The sequence below is a fragment of the Terrapene carolina genome, unplaced genomic scaffold, assembly GCF_002925995.2.
Source record: "Terrapene carolina triunguis isolate 2854851 unplaced genomic scaffold, T_m_triunguis-2.0 Scaffold113, whole genome shotgun sequence".
Taxonomy (NCBI): domain Eukaryota; kingdom Metazoa; phylum Chordata; order Testudines; family Emydidae; genus Terrapene; species Terrapene triunguis.
In genome coordinates, this window is record NW_020664464.1 from 5,305,003 (window position 1) to 5,324,310 (window position 19,308).

The 19,308-nt window shown below is 47.0% G+C and overlaps 1 protein-coding gene across 1 annotated transcript in view; it reads right to left on the bottom strand.

The window, feature by feature from the left end:
• Nucleotides 1-589: 589 nt before the first annotated feature.
• Nucleotides 590-19,308, bottom strand: part of SAXO1 (stabilizer of axonemal microtubules 1) — a 57,989-nt gene continuing 39,270 nt past the window's right edge. Inside the window, exons 2-4 of the mRNA XM_024193142.1 lie at nucleotides 14,608-14,787; nucleotides 7,035-7,237; nucleotides 590-1,617 (exon numbers count right to left, since the gene is read on the bottom strand). Coding sequence (XP_024048910.1) covers nucleotides 590-1,617; nucleotides 7,035-7,237; nucleotides 14,608-14,787 — 1,411 coding nt within the window. The remainder of the gene's footprint in view (nucleotides 1,618-7,034; nucleotides 7,238-14,607; nucleotides 14,788-19,308) is intronic.

Here is a 19,308-nt window from a genome sequence, read left to right on the forward strand (position 1 = left end):
ACATTTTTTTCTTGTCTTTTATGGACTCAATAAATAAGGCTGGACATTGGGCTTGTGCTATTTACCTGCACTCAAAACTAACCTCTGTTTTTATTGTAACTTAAGGGATCTGTCTACCTATGATCTAGGCTGCTGTACCACACTCATCATGGAGGAAAAACTTAGTGCCTGATACGTTTGTGAACAAGAAATCTGTCCAGGGCCGGCTCCAGGCACCAGGCACCCAAGCTGGTGCTTGGGACGGCACCTGGAGGGGGGCGGCGCGGCGCTCCGGCCGCCGGGGAGAGCGGGGCCACGGCCAGGCTCGCCGCCCTCCCCCCGGCGCTCTGGCCGCCCTCCCCCCCGGCAAAAAAGCCAGAGCCAGCCCTGAATCTGTCACCACGACCTAGGCATTGCTTAACTAAAGACAGAGTTTGGGAGATAGAAAAAGCACTGACAACCAAGTGATTAAAATGTTTTTTCCCCCAGACATTAGGATTCTTATTATTCAGGTGTTCCACCAGGAGCTAGGTCCTGGGAGCTATTTTAAGTTCTTTAAAGGAATAAAATCAATGATCAGTTTAAAAGAGGGTTACAAAAAAAAAAAAAATCAGGCTGTCACTGGTAGTTCCTTTGGGCCAGGTAGGTATAGTCCATTCCCAGAAAAGCTGCTTCTTCGCTCTTTACTCTTTGAACTCATTGGGCGTTCAGCCTCCGAAACAGGGCAGTAGAACTTGTGACCGACAGCATCGATTTCTTGAAGCACATAGCCTGGGGGTTCTTTGTAGGAGGCAAGGCATTTGACAATTTCCTTCGGCGTGTAGCTGGTGGCGTAGGTGGTTTCTGCATCGAGTGGCATGTTAGGCCGTGCAGCTGACCAACCCGGCTTAAAGCTCTTAGTTAAAGTGGGGGGGTGAGGCACGTAATGGGCCCGAAAGGTGGTCAGGTTCTCCATTGGTTCTGCTGGCAAAGTAAGTTCTGAGACAGGTATGATGGGTTTTGCTTTCTTACCATGCCATGGCTTGTAATCATCCTTCATGGTGGAGCAGCTGTCAAAGGGTGCAGTGGTTTTCTGAACATGGCCCAAGGGCCGACATGCCTTGGCTGGCTGTCCCTTAGGGTATGTGTAATGAGTCTGAGTAGTTGTCTGAAGGTCCATTTTCTCTACGGGGGGCACGTACACATCAGGTTTTCTGGTGAACATGGGGTGCTGTGGCCAAGCTTGGTATTTTTCCCGAAACTCTGTGGAAGAGGAAAATGGGAGATCGTGGGTTGGCATTGACTGGTACGGTTTCACTATCTTGGCAGGCGGGCCAGCCAGACCCTTGTATGATTGTTTGTGGGTGGTGAGGCCATCAAATGGGGTTTCACTGGGTTTATACTTCTCATACTCATGGACAAAGCGTTTCTCCAAGGGATGTGGCACATAATTCAATTTATAATTTGTCAGGTCCTCCAAAGGTGCCTTTGTCATGTGGGCTGGATTCAGAGGTTTGCAGCTGTGAGTGGCGACTGGTCCCTTATATACATAATCATCCTGGACAGTGGTTCTGTAGTCAAATTTTGCTTCCGATGGATGGTATTTATTGTCTGGTTTAATCATCTCTCGTTTTGATTCATTCCATGGCACGTAGTCACCTGAAATGTAAGAATCTGATTTAAGTGTCCATCAATGCACAAGTTCTGTAGTTAGTTTAAAAATATAACAGCCTATGCTTTGGTTATTAGTATTTGTTGTTTGTGTTAGTCGTGTCAATCAGGTAGGCACCGTACAAACACATTGTGAGAGACCATCCCTGCCCCTGAGGAGTTTACAATCTAAATAGACCACACAGAGAATGGTAGGAAGAAAGGAGGATTAGTTCATCATCTCAGTAAGATGGGGATGATGATAAGACACTGGGAGTTAAGTGACTTGCCCAAAGTCACACACTGAGTCTGGGAGAAATCTGGGAATTGAACCAAAGCCTCCTAAGTCTCAATCTAGAGCCTCAGCTACAAGCCAGTCCTTCCTCGCTGTGTCTTCCTCTTTGATGACAACTGATTTTTTCAATTGGCTAGACAGTTTTTCCCTGCCCAGAACGGAGTTCAGGGTTTCTTCTTGATGACATCTAGAGTAGTGCATTGAGAGGCATTTCCTGCTTTCTTTGCACTGTTCTATATGTTAGCAGTGCTATCAACATGTGCAGAACCCTGACCTCAATTATTATTATTAATTAGTTACATTGTGCTGGGCACTGTGCAAACATAGAACAGAGTTGATCCCTGCCCCAAACTGCTTACAGTCTTAAGTATAAGGCTAAGTATAATCTACCACTTTGCCAACATTAGTACACTCTCTGTAGAGCCCTGGGTGATGGGTGCATATTATATCCTATTTTATAGATGGGGAAACCAAGGCACAGGGAGTTAAATTGACTTCCAGAGCACACTGGAAATCTGTGGCAAAAACTCCTGGCTCTCAGACCAGTGTTGTAGCCACAAAGCCATCTTTCTTCCCTCTTACTAATCTTGTGCAATTGCCCCTAGAGAGCAATATGGTTACTGGTAGGAAGTTGAAATGAAATAGCCGTGGCAGTAACCCAAGTCTTATTTTTTTGCTTTGAAACCACATTGAGAGGCATGAGACAAATAACGTTCCAGCTGATTCTTTATAGGAAGGAAGTCTGGATTTCAAAGTACCAGAAAGTAAATGATGCAATTAGGCATCGGGATATTTGAATTTTCCAGTCCAAACAGTATTAGTCCCTCTGAATGATTGTGCTATAATACAGCACAATTACAATTATATTAGAGCTCCGCTCGTTACAATGCAAAGTTGAAAAATTAAAGCTTATTTTTAAATTAAGCATTTGTTCTCCAGTCTCTCTGCCCTGACACCCAGCATGAAGTGGCAGCAGTAGCCAGCACTGCTACTGCTCATACTCCGACCTCAGCCTAGCGTCCCCAGTGCACCAGGCAAAAATGGATTCCATGCAAAACTGCAAGGAGGGGCCTGCTAGCATGGGGACCTTCCAAGTGCCATGGCTGATGTTTGAAAATTCAGCTTGGATGAAATCCTGGCCCCATTGAAGTCAATGGCAAAACTTCTAGTGACTTTGGTGGGGCCAGGATTTTATTTTCTTCCTCAGAGTGAAGAGCTGTCTAAACTAATCTGGCCTCATTTATTTTAAGTGTTTACATAGTACCAGCCTTCCTCATATTTAGGTACTAAAGGGCAGATTTTAGAGGTATTTAGGCACCTAAAGATGTAGATAGGTCCCTAATGGGATTTTCAAAAGTGCCTAGAAGCTTAGCTACTATTGAAATCAATGGGAGTCAGATAGTTTGGGAGCTTTTGAAAATCCCACTAATCATTAATCTTCATCTTTAGGTGCCCAAATACCTTTAAAATATGGCCCTAAAGTCCTGGCCTCAGTCCGTCAGGCTCCACTACTAGATCTGTGGGGATGTCTAGCCATAGTGAGATCTGGAAGGGTGTTTTGCCACCCGCAGCACACCTGAAGTAGTAACTTTTCCAGACACTCAAAGATATCAGCAATGCTCAGATTGTTGCTAGGAACCTAAATAGCAGTGGTCTTGATGTTGTTCAAGAAATATACTGTTTGCATGGCCATGCCCACTCTGTGCAGCTTACACAACCAGTTAAGTATATAAAGTGGTGTGGTACCCACCTGGATGAGAGTCATGAGCTAAAGGTAATGATCAAGGCTGGGTGGACTAGTCCTGGAAACTATAAGGACTGATCCAAATAGGCTGATGTTAGTTCTGATCAATTCCCTTTGCTATTATCCCACCAGTCCTTTCTAAGTTAGTTCATCTGCCCATTGCAGCCTCTCACTGATCCCCAATCTACTCCAGCCCCCCTCTGTTCATCCCTTTTCTCCTACTTTTAAAGCCTATTGATGCAGGAGAGAGGAGAGAATGCTCTGCTGCGCCTTCAGTGCCCATGGGCAAAGCACATTGAAGTCATTTGTCCTCCCACCCCAGGGACGGCGCCAGGTTTTTTGCTGCCCCAAGCAAAAAAAAAAAAAAAAAAAAAAACACCGGAGTGCCGCCCCTTGAAAAGTGCTGCCCCAAGCACATGCTTGGTTTTAGGGAGTTAAAATAAAGTCATTCCATCACCCCCTGCCCCACCCCCAAGATGTGGCAGCATCCTGGAGATGACAGTCTGTCCTGCCTAAAGCTAAAGCTGCCCTTGCACTCGGGTCACACTTCCCAGCACAGCGGGGCTGGCCCTCAGGCTAACTCCAGCCTCACAGACATGCCCCATGATCTCTGAGGCATGTGCTGAGAAGTTTGAAGTGAGCACCGTCCCAGACCCAACTGAAAGGTGGGTGGGCCACATCACTTTACCAAAGTAGGAAGTCTAGAAGGGGAAACAAAGGGCGCATGTTAAGATGAATCCTAGAGAGGCTGTAAGGGGCTTATTAAGAAGTGGGTGACTTTGGAGTCTCCACTGCTTATGACATGCAGTCTCCAAGCAAGTGTAGATCCAGTTGAAAAGGCCTGACATTTCAGATGAGTATTAGAAACTAATCAAAACCAAACTGCACCCCAAAACCGTTCAGGGCTTCCCATCATCAGTTGTAATAATCGAGTCCAGGCACTTCACTGAGACCATAGTTTTAGAAATAGTTTCCACATGTCTTCAATTTTAAACTTCTATAAGTGCCACACATTTGGAGTCCTCCTAGGCATTATGAATTTACTTTAGTTTAAGCCAACAATGCTACTATCCCTTCAAAATATGTTACAGTTTTATTGAAACTAATTCTTTTCCAGTAGATATTAATGGTTTCCCATGTATCACCAGCTTGAAAACTTTAGGGGGTATGGGAAGGAGCCTACAATACAAACCACATGTTCCTAGGCTCAGGCAGCTCTCCATATAACCAAGCTAGACAACACTTTAATTTGATTATATACCTGTAGATAGACACACACGACTAAGAGGAGATGAAAACTTTGAAACCATGCTTCATGCAGTGTTAAGAAATCAAGTTTCAAAGCTGTCAGACATTAATTGTGATATCTGATAGCATCATTTAAAACCACCCTATACCACTGGGTTGGGTGGACTCACGACTTCATATGAAAGGCATTTATTGCCAAGGTGGCATTATTTGAAACCTCATAGAGCAGCACATTACAAATAAATTGCACCTTGAAAGGTGATTAATAAAGCCTTTTTATGCCATAAGGCTGAATAGGTAAAAGCACATTGAAAACCTTCCCATTTGTGACCTATGGCCTTTTAAAATGAATTAACACAATATGGAACCAAATCTTTGTGGGGTTGTTAGATGGAGCTTTCCATTTGCACAGTGTTTTGAAAAATACTACAAATTGCAACCAAATGTGGCTGTGCTGCATTTTATTAGAGCTCTTGAGCGCACTAGTAAAGGTCCTGACCTAAACACGGATAAAACAAAAAGATTTACATATGGTTCTTAGGTCGAATGGAAGCATGGCTAAACACATAGGGACAGATTCTCAGCTGGTATAAAGCATTGAGGCTTTGAGTGCTTTAACATGGACACCGATTTTGTGGCTTTTTGTCATTTTAATTGTGTAACCTTAACATTGCAGTCACATGGGTTTTTTCCCATTTTTATTTTCTTGCTTGATTTTTATTTTAAATAGAGAATTACTTATGCTGAATAGGGCCAAACCCTCATACTAGCAATCAGCCTGAGTAAGTAGACTTCTTGTTTTACAGCAGGAAAAAAATAAAATATTCCACCCTTATTTAAAGTCATACACAAAGTGCGAGCCCAGCCCTCTAGTGGTAGCACGACAGGCTGCCATTAGCAGATCACTGTTTAAGACCAAGTTCCTGATCCAGCAGAGGTTAGAAGCAGAGGCAAAATGCCTTAGTGTTATATGACAAACAACTCTAAAGCAAGTGGAGTTGCTCTGGATTCATGCTAGTATAACAATGCAGTATTCATCCCAGTGTGCTCAACCCCTAGGGAGAGGGAAGCAGTGCAGGTGGCTTTGTAGCCATTCTATGGCTGTTTCACGAGTAGCGTTTACAGGTTCTGGAGGGAGTAGCATTTAGCACTCATTGAACCAAGAAAGATGATCCCTGCAGTGAGAGACCTTCTGGTGAGGGCAGTAAAAATTAAATGGGGTGTAATGGTCTAATAGACAAGGCACAAGACTGGGAGACCAGGCTCTGCCACTGACCTGGTGTGTGGCCTTGGATGGGGATCTAAGGCATAGAGGGAGAGCTTAAGTAACTCACCCATCACATGGGGCTAGGAATACTTGCACACCTATCTGACGTGTTTTGTGGGCTATGATTGTGAAGTGCGATAGAAGTTGAGCCTTATCTGTGGGAGCAGTTGTCAGAATTTAAAGGACTCCTTCACCTTGGACGGAAAAGGAGAATGCCACTTCCATTCCAGCCCCGATAGAAGCCCCCACACACACATCTCATGACATGAAACAGCAGCAATTATTCATTCTTTAAAATATATATAATTAATTCACAAACACTGGAACGGCTCCCAGTTTACACCAGCATCACTGGGAGCAGATTCTTGCCTTGTGTTAGATGCCATTCTGAACTGGACTGGCCCCACTGACTGAGTTACTGAGCTAATCAGGAATTAGTTACGATCCCGGGCTAGCCTGGCCCACGCCGGTAGAGCATTCAGCACTGCTTTTCAGCACTCCCTCTCCCCTCATGGCTGATGTTAGGGCAGTGCTGAAGCTTTCAGTGATGCTCTAGGCAAGGGGCAAGAGAAGGGAAAGGCTCCACAAAGACCCAACAGCCAGCCCACTCCCACCCTGAAAAAAGGGCCTGACAAACCTGACACTAAGAAGAAAGTTAAATTAGATTAAAATTCTGTCCTTAGCCTCAGTCCAGCCCAAAGCGCCCAGGTTAGTTGACTTTCCAGTCATTCTCTTAAGGTTCCTACAGAACCAACCTATCAGGGCAATATAAGAAATAACAAATGCAGAAGTCTGTGTATCCTCATTCTGTTCTCTTCAAGCAAGATGTTACAAGTGAAGCCCTCCTACAAAACAGCTGCGAGGGTACATACCTTTGTACGTAGGTATTGTGTCCATCTTGACATTGGAAGTGTAGTTAGTCTCGCGGGGCAAGCAGGGAGGAACTCGACAGATAGGATAGGGGTTGTAGTCTTGTTTATATATTGAGATTAAATCCATGTTCTCGTCACTCTTGACATACTTTTCAGGTGGTTTGAATTTCACTGGCAACACTTCATGAGGTACGTAATCTCTCCTGTGAATAATAAAGGCAATACATCTTACTTGTGTCTTTGTCTGGAGGACTAAGTATATGTTCCTTTTGCTGGATACCCAAAGAAAGTTTGGATAATGCAATAAAGGTGGCTAATGCAATACACAAGACTTTCACTTGTAGAAAGCTGACAGTACTCCTGTAATTACAGTATGTGTGAAACAGGAGCATGGACTCCTTCAAGTGGGCCAAATTTCTCCTTGTTGGAACTCAGTGGGTTTACACAGAGTTAATTATGGACTTCAATGAAGTTAGACCAAGAAAGAATCTAGCCAATGAGTTTCGTGGACTCATTCTAATCTGTGCACATCACAAAGCCCACCACACTATTCGGAGGCCCATGTTACAGGTAAGGTCCACATTGGTGGAGCAGGTGGGCATGTTTCTCTTAAGGACTGAGCTGGGCCAGGGCTTGTAATAGGCATGGCCTGAGACAACACCATCACTCCATAATATTCATGAGCAATAATTTCTTTAAAGCTGGAATTTTTCAAAGGTGCCTAAATGAATGAGGCGCCCAAATACCATTGACATTCAATGTGAGTTGGGCACCTAGCTCCCTTAGGCTCCTTTTAAAAGCCCAGTCAAAGTATTTCAGCCCCGTGACTATTTTGGGACACATGCAAGACCCCCCCTCTGTGCAGGGGGAATGGCAGGTATCCTCTGACCATGCATTCCACAGCAGCCCAGCCAACGAAGGGTGTCCTAATTAGCCTGCCTGCCTTAACTGGTTCTAGCAGGTTCCTGATTACTCTAGTGCAGCCCCTGCTCTGGTCACTCAGGGAACAAACAACTACTCATCCAGTGACCAGTATATTTGCCCTCTACCAGACTCCTGTACCCCACTGGTCTGGGTCTGTCACATATCCCTCCCCCCTGCTCAACGCCAAGGGGTTGGGCAGCTTGGGACACCAGACAGTGCACACTTCCGATAAACTCCTTGGTGAAATCAGGGGCTATCAGTACGGGGTTATTGCAGAGGGCAGTCCGTAGGTCTGTGAATGCTTCCTCTGCTGCGTCAGACCATCTCACCAGATCAGGTCCACGGGCTTTCACTAAGTCTGTCAGGGGGCTTGCCCTTGTGGCAAAGTGGGGGATAAATCGTCGGTAGTACCCCACCACACCTAGGAACGCCCGGACTTGTTTCTTGCGACTTGGTCGGGGCCAATTTTGGATGGCCTCTAACTTGTTCACTTGGGGTTTTACCAGACCTTTTCCCACAATGTAGCCAAGATATTTGGCCTCTGTAAACCCTACAGCGCACTTGGCAGGGTTTGCTGTAAGGCCAGCTTGCCTGAAGATATCGAGGACTGCCTCCACCTTCTCCAGGTGGGTTTCCCAGTCTGGGGTATGAATGACCACATCGTCCAAGTAGGCAGCAGCATAACTGTTATGCGTGCATAATAGCTTGTCCATGAGGCGCTGGAAGGTAGCTGGGGCCCCATGTAGTCCAAAAGGGAGGACAGTATATTGAAAATGATCCTCTGGTGTAGAGAACGCAGTCTTTTCCTTTGCGTCTTCTGCAAGGGGAATCTGCCAGTACCCCTTTGTCAAGTCTAGGGTAGTCAAGTACCGGGCATTACCCAGATGGTCCACTAGTTCATCTATGAGAGGTATGGGGTACGCGTCGAACTGGGATACTTCGTTTAGTCGCCGGAAGTCGTTGCAAAATCTTGTGGTGCCATCAGGTTTGGGCACCAGCACGATTGGGCTGGACCACTGACTGTGGGATTCTTCGATGGTCCCCAACTCCAGCATTTTTTTTACTTCTGCTTTTATTTCCTCCCTTTTTGCCGCTGGCACCCGATAGGGCCTCATTGTTACTCTGGCCCCAGGGTTCGTGATGATGTGGTGATATGTCTCGGTTGTTCGACCCGGTTTTGTCGAGACCACATCTTGGTTCCGGAAGATCATCTCAGACACCTCATTCTTCTGGTCTGGTGTTAAATCGGGAGACACTCTCACCTGTTTGGAAGGCTTGTTTTCCTGGGTTAGGTCTTTTTGGACCGTTGTGCATGCCTCTTGTGCATGCTAGGGTTTCAGAAGGTTAACGTGATAAATCTTTTCTTGTTTTCTGCGTCCTGGCTGCCGCGCCTTGTAGGTTACTTCCCCCACGGGTTCAACCACCTCATAGGGCCCCTGCCATTGGGCCAGAAGCTTGCTTTCTGCCGTGGGTACCAACACCATAACCCGATCCCCTGGTTGGAACTGTCGCACTTTTGCCTGGCGATTGTAATGGGTTCGCTGGGCCTCCTGTGCGTTCTCCAAATGTTCCCGTACAATAGGGGTAACCCGGGCTATCCGGTCTCGCATCTGCATTACATGCTCTATTATATTTCTCCCCTCATTGGGTTCCTCTTCCCAGATCTCTTTGGCGATATCTAGTATGCCACGGGGGTGACGTCCGTATAATAACTCAAAGGGGGAAAACCCAGTTGAGGCCTGAGGTACCTCCCGGATAGCGAACATAAGGTAGGGTGTCCCAATCCTTCCCATCCCGACTTACCACCTTCCTTATCATAGCCTTGAGGGTTCAGTTAAGCCTTTCTACCAACCCATCAGTCTGCGGATGGTAGACCGAAGTTCTCAGGGTATGTATATGGAGAAGCGTACAGAGGTCCTTCATTAGCTTCGACATAAATGGGGTTCCTTGGTCGGTTAATATCTCCTTCGGTAGCCCCATTCGGGCAAAGATCCCCACCAGCTCTTTGGCTATAGTTTTAGAGGCCGTGTTCCGTAGGGGGACGGCTTCTGGGTAGCGAGTAGCATAGTCCAAAACAACAAGTATATATTGGTGGCCCCGAGCTGTCTTCTCCAGGGGTCCCACTAGGTCCATGGCTATTCGCTCGAAGGGGACCTCTATGATGGGAAGGGGTACTAAAGGTGCCCTCAAGTGGGGACGGGGACTGTGCAGCTGACACTCCGGGCAGGAGGCACAGTACCTCCGCACTTCTTCATGTACTCGGGGCCAGAAGAACCATCGTAGGACTCGTGCCAGGGTCTTCTCTACCCCCAAATGCCCCCCAAAAAGATGACTACGAGCAAGACTTAATACAGCATTCTGGTGTTTTTGAGGTACTAGGATCTGCTGTACCTTCTGTCCCTGTACTGGTGCAACCCGGTATAAGAGATCCTTCTTCATTATGAAGTAGGGTCATGGTCCTTGGGTTTTCCCTTCCACGGGGACCCCATCTATTTCAGTCACCTCCTTCCTAATATTGTCATACCTTGGGTCTTCTGCCTGGTCCTGTCCAAAATTTCCTCTCCCGGGGCTAATCTGCCCAAGATCTAGGGGCCCAGTCTCTGTTGCGTCTACTGGTTCAGAAGCGTTAGGGTGGGGGTCAGACTCAGGTGCTTCTCCCTCCTGCGTGGCCTCCTTTTCAGCTGCGCGGGTCCACCTACCTACAAGAGCGACCCTCTGGCTTTGGGTCAGTATTCGGGTTCCCAAGGCCTTAGCTGCCCTTCTTTCCCTTTTTGTCTTTCTACCCTGTCTGGGAGTGGAGAAAGAATCTGGGGATATTTCAGAGAAGATTGGGGGTTGACAGTCTGCTGTGGATGCCTCACCAATTTTAGGGTCCCCATCTTTCTCCATTCCCCCTACTGGGAGTAAGTTTCCAAACCCTGGGAAGTCCCTCCCTATGAGCACCGGGTATGGGAATTTAGGGACTACACCTGCTGCTACCTCAGTAGTGTTCCCTTGGATCTCGATTTTTACTGGGATGGTGGGGTAGTAACTAACTGTCCCAGGGACACATGTTATCCCCGTATGTTTAGCCTGTAGCAACTGACTACGCTTCACGAGCTTCCCTGAGATAAGCGTGATAGCACTCCCCGAATCAACCAGTGCCATGTTCCCTACCCCATTTAGTTTCACTGGTCTGGTATACATATGTGGGGTTAGTGAGACCTCCACAAGGTGGATTAGGGAGCATGGATCTGCCCAGTTCCCCAGGTTACACTGCATAGGCTCCTCAGCATTGGGACACTGTGCAGCTATGTGTCCCCACTCCCCGCAGGCATAACATCTGTATGGAGCCCTAGGCGTTCCCCGGTCTCTTGGTTTGGGCAGTCTAACATCACAATCCTCTTCTCCCTCACTGCTCCGACTCTTTGTGGACTCTGATGGGCCTTCAGCCTCTCTCTTTTTCCACCTGGGCCCTCCTGGTGGCCCAGTCACCCGAACTTTAGGGCTTGGTGCTGCTAGTTTAACCCAGGGTGCCTCTTCCTTAACTGGTCGGGTCAGCTCCCTCGCTGTCCTTCGCCTCTCTACCAGGGCGACAACCTCGTCATAGGTGGTGGGTTTGTTCTGGCTTACCCAGGCACGAAGGTCTGGTGGTAGTCCCCTCATGTATTGGTCAATGACCAGAACTGCTAGTATCTCTTCCGGACTCCGGGACTCTGTTTGCAACCACTTTCGTGCGAGATGGATGAGGTCATACAATTGGGACCGCGGGGTTTTGTCTTCCTGGTACCTCCAATCGTGATACTGCTGGGCCCGCACTGCTGTCGTTACCCCAGATCTGGCCAGGATCTCTGCTTTCAGCTGGGGGTAGTCTGCCGCAGCCTCTTCAGGCAGATCATGGTAGGCCTTCTGGGCCTCCCCACACAGGAATGGGGCAAGGATGCCAGACCACTGATCTCGAGGCCAGGCCTCCCATAGGGCTGTCCTCTCAAAGGCCAGAAGGTATGCCTCTACATCATCCTCCCGTGTCACTTTCTGCAGCCAATGGCTCGCCCGTATGAGCCGCGTCCCATCATGGCCGTGATTCAGCTCTGTAAGGGACTTTACTTGGTTTACCAGTTCCCGCAACATAGCTCGGTCTTGAGCAGCCTGGTCCATCAGCAGGCGATTAGTCTCTTGCTGCAGCCGCACTGCCTCCTGTTGGGCGGCTGCCTGGACACGAGTAGCCTCCTGCTGGGCCGCCATAGCTTGTATCAGTGCCCGCACTACGTCATCCATTGTGGTGAAAAAAAAACACCCTTTTTTTTAAATCACCCTCCTTCTTCCGCCGCGCTGTGCACCCCAAGATCCCACCCCTGACACCAGTGTGACAAAGTTCCTCCTATCTTGGTGGGTCCTGCGCTTATGGGCAGATTTTCTTGCCTCAGAGATTCACCATGTGGGTTGGGGAACAGCCCAGAGACCTTCGCCTCTGGAAGAACCCACAGTCCAGGTCAATTGGGAGGTTTGGGGGGAACCCTGGCCCGCCCTCTATTCCGGGTTCCAGCCCAGGGCCCTGTGGACTGCAGCTGTCTATAGTGCCTCCTGTAACAGCTGCATGACAGCTACAACTCCCTGGGCTACTTCCCCATGGCCTCCTCCAAACACCTTCCTTATTCTCACCACAGGACCTTCCTCCTGGTGTCTGATAATGCTTGTGCTCCTCAGTCCTCCAGCAGCACACCCTCTCACTCTCAGCTCCTTGCGCCTCTTGCTCCCAGCTCCTCACACTCACACCGCAAACTGAAGTGAGCTCCTTTTTAAAACCCAGGTGCCCTGATTAGCCTGCCTTAATTGATTCTAGAAGCTTCTTCTTAATTGGCTCCAGGTGTCCTAATTAGCCTGCCTGCCTTAACTGGTTCTAGCAGGTTCCTGATTCCTCTAGTGCAGCCCCTGCTCTGGTCACTCAGGGAACAGAAAACTACTCATCCAGTGACCAGTATATTTGCCCTCTACCAGACTCCTGTACCCCACTGGTCTGGGTCTGTCACAATATATAAAGTTTTGCTGGAGGAAGGTAACTATTTAAACAGCCAGAGACCAGTGCTGGATGACCGGTCTATTGTATTTTTGTTAACATGGTCCTATGTCATGGCTTAGCTCCTCCGGGGTACCACAGCCACTTTGCACCAAACCACCAGCCCAAAAGCTACAGTAACCATCCCCTGAGCCCAAAAGCTACAGTAACTGTCCCCTGAAGGATCTTTCCAACATCAGACAACATAGCAACAACTGTGCCACTACACCTTGTTGCTCGTGGAGGGAGCACAGCAGGGGCGTCTGTGTACCCTGTTGCTCCCTAGCTGCTGTATCTGCCCCTGGGGTCACTGGCCAGGGAACCAAACCAGCACAACAGCTGTCCCAGTATTGAGACAGCACACCCTACCCTGAGTGGCGCTGTGTGTAGCAAGGATCTAGGCCTTTGGCTTTTGCGGATTATACAAAAGTCACCAAATCTAACCAGAGGACTGAGAATTTGGAAATAGGGAAACGGAATTTCAGATGGAAATTTACATTTCCACTAGACTAACAAAGAGATACCGTTATTGAAACCCTTGAGTGGCTCCTGCACGCGGAACTTGAGTCCGGCATTTGTATGAGCTCTGGACAAGTGTTCCACATCCAGCCACTCCTGCTTCAGCAATGAATGTAACCATGGCTGCACAAATTGCTATTGGGATCTACTGAAAGAGCAGAGGTCGCCTGACCCATCACACACCAGCACATCCCCCTCAAAGAGAGAAGCGGGGCTTGAAAAGTACCTTCCCCAGCAGCTCTTTGGGTCTTGCATTAGATGGAGCACAGATGAGGAAGGGATTATTGATGACAGAGCCTGAGGTCACAGAGTAAGTAAACAGCAATATATTCAAACATCAACCAGAGGCCTTCAGCTCAAGAAAGAGAAATCAAATTGCCAGCTGTGTATTGAAGATTCAGAGTCTTGCATTTCAGTAGCATAACACACCACAATCTCCACTAGCAGGGAGCAGGTTTGCTGATTAATTTAGGGGGAAGTCAGGAAGGGGCACAGTTAAACCCGAGGTCTTGTATTTAAATTTCACAATCTGAACAGCAGCACAGCTACGATTCAAAAATGGTTCAGCATTGCATGGCATGGTACTCTGTGTGTATCTCATTTCCCCCATCATCATTAAAAACACATGGCCACTTATTGTATGTACGGTTTAGCACCTAGAAGCCCCACTCTTGGACCCGGCCCCTGTTGTGCTAGGTACTGTATAAAAAGATAGTCCCTGATCCAATGAGCTTAGGCCTGCCAGCCTTACTCAGTTCTTTTTCATGCAGAATTCCTGTTGACTTCCCAGGGAGTCTGCCCAATGCTGCAAGTGAGTAAAAACTAGGGTGAAAGCCAAGAGCCCAGACATGCTCTCTCAACAGATCACATTTCCCCATCCTGGAAGGGTCAGCTGCCTTCACAGCAGCAGCTCACCCCAAACTCTGGCTCCCTACATTATTCCCCAATGCCCCCCGCCCCCCCAGCAAAGTTACACAGCCCCAGCAAGGAGCACGTAACTAACTGTTCTCCTCAGGCGCTCCTTGAGGGAAGCAATGCTTATTCCCCACCCCCACATTCATTCTCTCACCCTCCCTCCCTTTCACTGTTTCTTACTTGAAAGTTGTCATTCCCTCCACGGCCACTGGCTGCTTCTGGTATTCTGCCTTGGGCTTGAATGAGTCTCTGGGATGGGCGTAGGGATACAGGGGGTATTGCTCCACGTACTCTGACAGGAAACATGGCTTCTCGCTCTTCTCATAGATCCTGGTGGGAAGATGTGGGCAATGGTGGCGCCTGTGCAAGAGAGTAGCATGGACGTTATTGACTGAGCTTCAGGGAGGAGCAGAGATGTTGGTGCAGGGCTTCAGCAGCACTGGTTACAAATCACCCACCATCAGATGTAACTAATTACAACTAACTATAGGCATTATGAAGCATCAGGCAAAGTTCTGGCCCATGAAAATAGTGACACGCCTCCCTTGGTTACAATAGCCTGCACTAATGACAACCTATAAAAAAACACCAGCCTTAGGTTAGAACAGCGAGTTAACTCAAGGTTAACTGATCCTAGATTTAGCTAAATACACCCTACTGTGCCAGACTGGGCACTCCATTTAACACCCTTTTGCTCAGTTGTTCTGATTAAGGATTGGAGTCTCCACAACCTGCACCTTATGCAATTGTCCAAAGCTATGCAAAGTGTATGTGAAGTACTACCAGGTCAGCACTCACCCCTGTGTGGCATTTCACACTCACGTCACACCAGCGCTAAATGGCTATGCAAGTGCAAGACAAGGGAGAATCCAGCCCTAACAGCATAAACCTGCTCCCGTTTCCATTGCCGTCAATAGGAACAGAAGCAAAGGGACTCGATCCCGCAAGGCACTGAGTGCTCTCGATTCCCACTGACACTTGGTAGCTATGTCTTCTGAAACCCCGAAGGCCTGTCAGGTTGTGAAACACTCTATTACAATCTACTGCCAAATGGCATATTTACAGTGCTTTACTTCCTTTTAAACTTATTTACAAACCGCACTCGCATCTAGCACATTTAAAACCATCTCTTTGGCTCTCAACACATCTTGCATTGGCAAAGTAGTATAATGCCTGGAAACATCTGCATACCTCTGGATTTTCAAGTTGATGCAGGTCATAAGCCAGCATTGTAAACAATAAACCTTTCAGTATGGATCCCTGAGGTACGCTCTGCACAAGCTTAAAACATTCTGAAATCTAGTGCTGAGCTAAACAAACATTCTCTTTCAGATTAAGCAAATCAAAACCAAAGTCAAGGTCACTCCTTTTTTCATTAATAGTAAGTCAGGGGCTTTATGGAAATCATCAAATAATATACTCATTTCAAAACCATTAGCCAAAGTTTGATTGATGCTATCTATAATTTTAAAGAGACTCCCTCTACTTAAAAAAAAACACTCTTCTGTCTGGAAAGTTTTTACATACTATGGTTCCAAGTAACCCCTGAAATCACTTCAAAAGAAACTGGGGGGTGGTGATATTTCCTTTGTGCATTTGACAGCGCTTTGTGTATAGTCAGTTTCACTGTATGGTTAGTTACTCAGTTTCACCTCTTGTTTATGTGGCTCTTTCACATTGCAGCAAAGGAGAGACTGTCCCATAGAAAATGTGACTGTAGCCCTTCTCCCCTCCAGCCCCAAAGGGACTTGGAGGTAGGTATAGAAAGGAGCTACTTTTAACTTGTCTTTTGAAATTGACGGGATTTCAAGTTATTTGTAGTAATTATCGTTGCTGTTACAGGAGCATCCAGGAATCTCAGTCAAGGATCCCCTTTGTGCTAGGTGCTGTACAAACAAGACACAACGACGACAGGCCCAGCCCTGAAGAGAGGGTTACAAATCTAGGTGGCAGTGATCCTTTAAGGAAGGATCTAAAACCAGATTCAGAATAGTTGTTATGAAAGACTTAAATTGGTAAATTGTAATAATATTTCTCTAGACAACACTAGAAGTAATGAAATGGTGTTGATTAGAACAAGTAAGTTGAATGGCTCATTTGTGGCTTTAAGCCAGGGCTTGAGGCCGACACATCTCTTTGGGAGTGCTGGAAAGTGCATGAAGGGAATAACTACTGCTACACCTTGTTCCAAGCATCAGTGTTCACAAGCCAGTATGGGAAAGACGCGTGTTGTCTCAGATAGGCTCCTGACCAGGTCCTCAGTGACCAGTTTATGCCCTGAAACATGGGGATTTATATTCTTCTTCTTTTTTTCTAACTCAACTTCCTGTTGATGTCGATGTGCGTTTTGCTGAGTAAAGACTTCAGGAATGGGCCGACAGGGATTACAGCTAGAAAAGACCTGTGGTTTTATGTCTAGTGCATCATCCATGCCAGTGTGTGATTATTCCCTTCTGTATGTTCTCCAGAGCTCTAGCCAGTCTCCTTTCAAATTATTCAAATAATGGGGCTTCCATACTTAATAAAGTAGCTGTTAAATCAAATGTTTGTCTATCTAGCATCAGTCAATGTCTGATTACCCAAAGTTACAGAGGTAGCCGCTGATCTATGTATGGGGTCACATAGAATTATTTTCCAAACTGCAGGTCACAAGGGAAGGACAGACTCTGCTCTCAAATAAAATTCAGCCTTTGCTTGACAAGCCAATTTTCTACTCTGGCGATGAATCTTTCCATGAAACCGTAAATCAGAAAGAGCCACGGTAGATTCATTTTTGCCTTGGAGAGGCTTTAGGGCTTGGATGGATGGTGGAATGAAGGAGATCATCCCAGTTTGTTACCATGTTCGAAGAGTTAAGTTTAAACTGGCAATTTCAAAAGAGCCTAAGAGAGGTAGGCACCCATCTCCTAATGAAAGGTTAGTGAAAATGGCACCACTCCCCATTCAAGGTCAACTCTTAGGTGCCTTTGAAAATCCCAGATTTTATTCAGCTGGAAAGAGGACAAAAAGGAAAATAAGGGGCAAATCTTCCCCCCAATCCTAACCCAACTTGGCCTTGGTGCAGCGTGTTTCGAGGGGATGGCGAAAACACTCAATCCTCCCAAACAAGAGGCCACTCAGAAACGACAGACAGACAGTGACCTCTGATGCAGTCTCATAGCATCCCCAGCAATTCCTCCTTAGCCCTCCAGGGGAGGAAATGGACACTGGATCCTTCCAGCCTCAAATGTGCTGGTCTCATGCCTGACCCTAAGCTCCTTTCCTTCCTCTGCGGACTGGACACGGTGAACTCCTGCTGAGTTCAGCTTTGCAGTGAGCAAGGAGTGATTGAGGCCCTGATATCCAGCCAGTTACAGCGGAACCACACTGAATCCACTCTTATTTACTACTCAGACTATGGAGAAAACATCTATCCTGCAAAAAACTGGAGGCATTTGGAGCAGGATGGACACCTCATGCCCAGTTTGTCATTGCCCTGCATTGTGAGCAGTCTTTTACACCAGAGCAAAGAAAGTGCAGAGTTCACTTTACACTGGAGTAAGTGGCTGCATGCAATGCAGGGCAACAGTGAACTGGGTCCTAACTTTCTTTGAAGTATGGGGTATGCCACTAAACTGGGGTAGTGCCTAGCTAATAGGTGCTTTACAAGGAGCATAGATACTTAACACAGAGCTTTACTGGTACTAGCTAAAAATCCATTTGCCCTGTGTATACTGTTGATAGTAGATAAGAAAGATGGGGCCCCTCTGTTCTTCTATATAACAATCTTAATCAAATGTCCTAAAAGGTTGAAGACATTAATTCAAGGAGTGATTTCATTCATTTACTTATTTGGATTTGTAAAAACACAGGAGACACCTTTCTGATCAGTCTCAGCTCCTCAGATACTTATAAATCTAAGGAAAAACAGAAACCCATAACATACAATAATGCTAAGTAACCAAGCAGAAGTAAGCCGTACTCCCCACTTTTCCTAAACATCGCCCCCAATAGTCATGCCTCTCTAGTTGCCCTTCTACAAAGCTGTGCTCTGCATTGTGCCTTTTAGTTTCACCTAATAGGTGCCAGATATTCCTGTCCTCTGCACAGCGTGGAAGGGGGCAGCAATTGTGTGTGCAAGGCCCTCACTCTGCCTGGAGGTAGAAGCAGCCCCTCCATGTGAACATTGGTCATTTGAGGGCTCTGTTACAAATTGTGTGGAGGTGAGTTTGCCATGCCAACAAAGTGCAGAGCCGTGAAGCTGCAGGTTCTCCTGGCAAGATTACAGGAGACCTAAAATTCACAGCAAAATGCCGCAATGATTAATGCTGCTCAGAGCTCCAGCCTCAGAATCCCTGACCAGATAGAGCTGAAATTGTTCCATACGACTTCTAGACTCCTTCCTCTACCCTGACCTCACACCTTGCTCACTAGCTGTTCTATCATTGGTTCTCTCCTTCCTTCATTTGCTGAACAGAGCAGTCACAGGAATCGGCTCCCCTGAAGACAGTGGTAAGGTAGTGCTTGAGTGATGTGGATCTCAGGAAGGAGATGATCCTTCTAATGGGAAAGGGCCTGGAAATATTCTCAATCTCCTGCAAACAGTCTTATCCCAGGCCCATGGAACTGTGGCAGACCGGGGCAGACATTTATTGTGTTGAGCAGAGCCTAGTGTGGTCTGGAGATGGGCCTGGGTTTAAACCCAGACTCTTCGCCTGCCTCAATATATACACTCAGCCTCTTTCAATTATTTTTTTCATTCTCCAAGCTATACAAGTGTATGTTCTATATTTAATATCAGATTACGAAAACAACACTTGGAGGTGTCTGAAAGTTAGCTGTTGAGTCAAGTGCTTACCCATAATAAATCATCCATGGCAGGGTAGAAAATCTCTAAGTGTT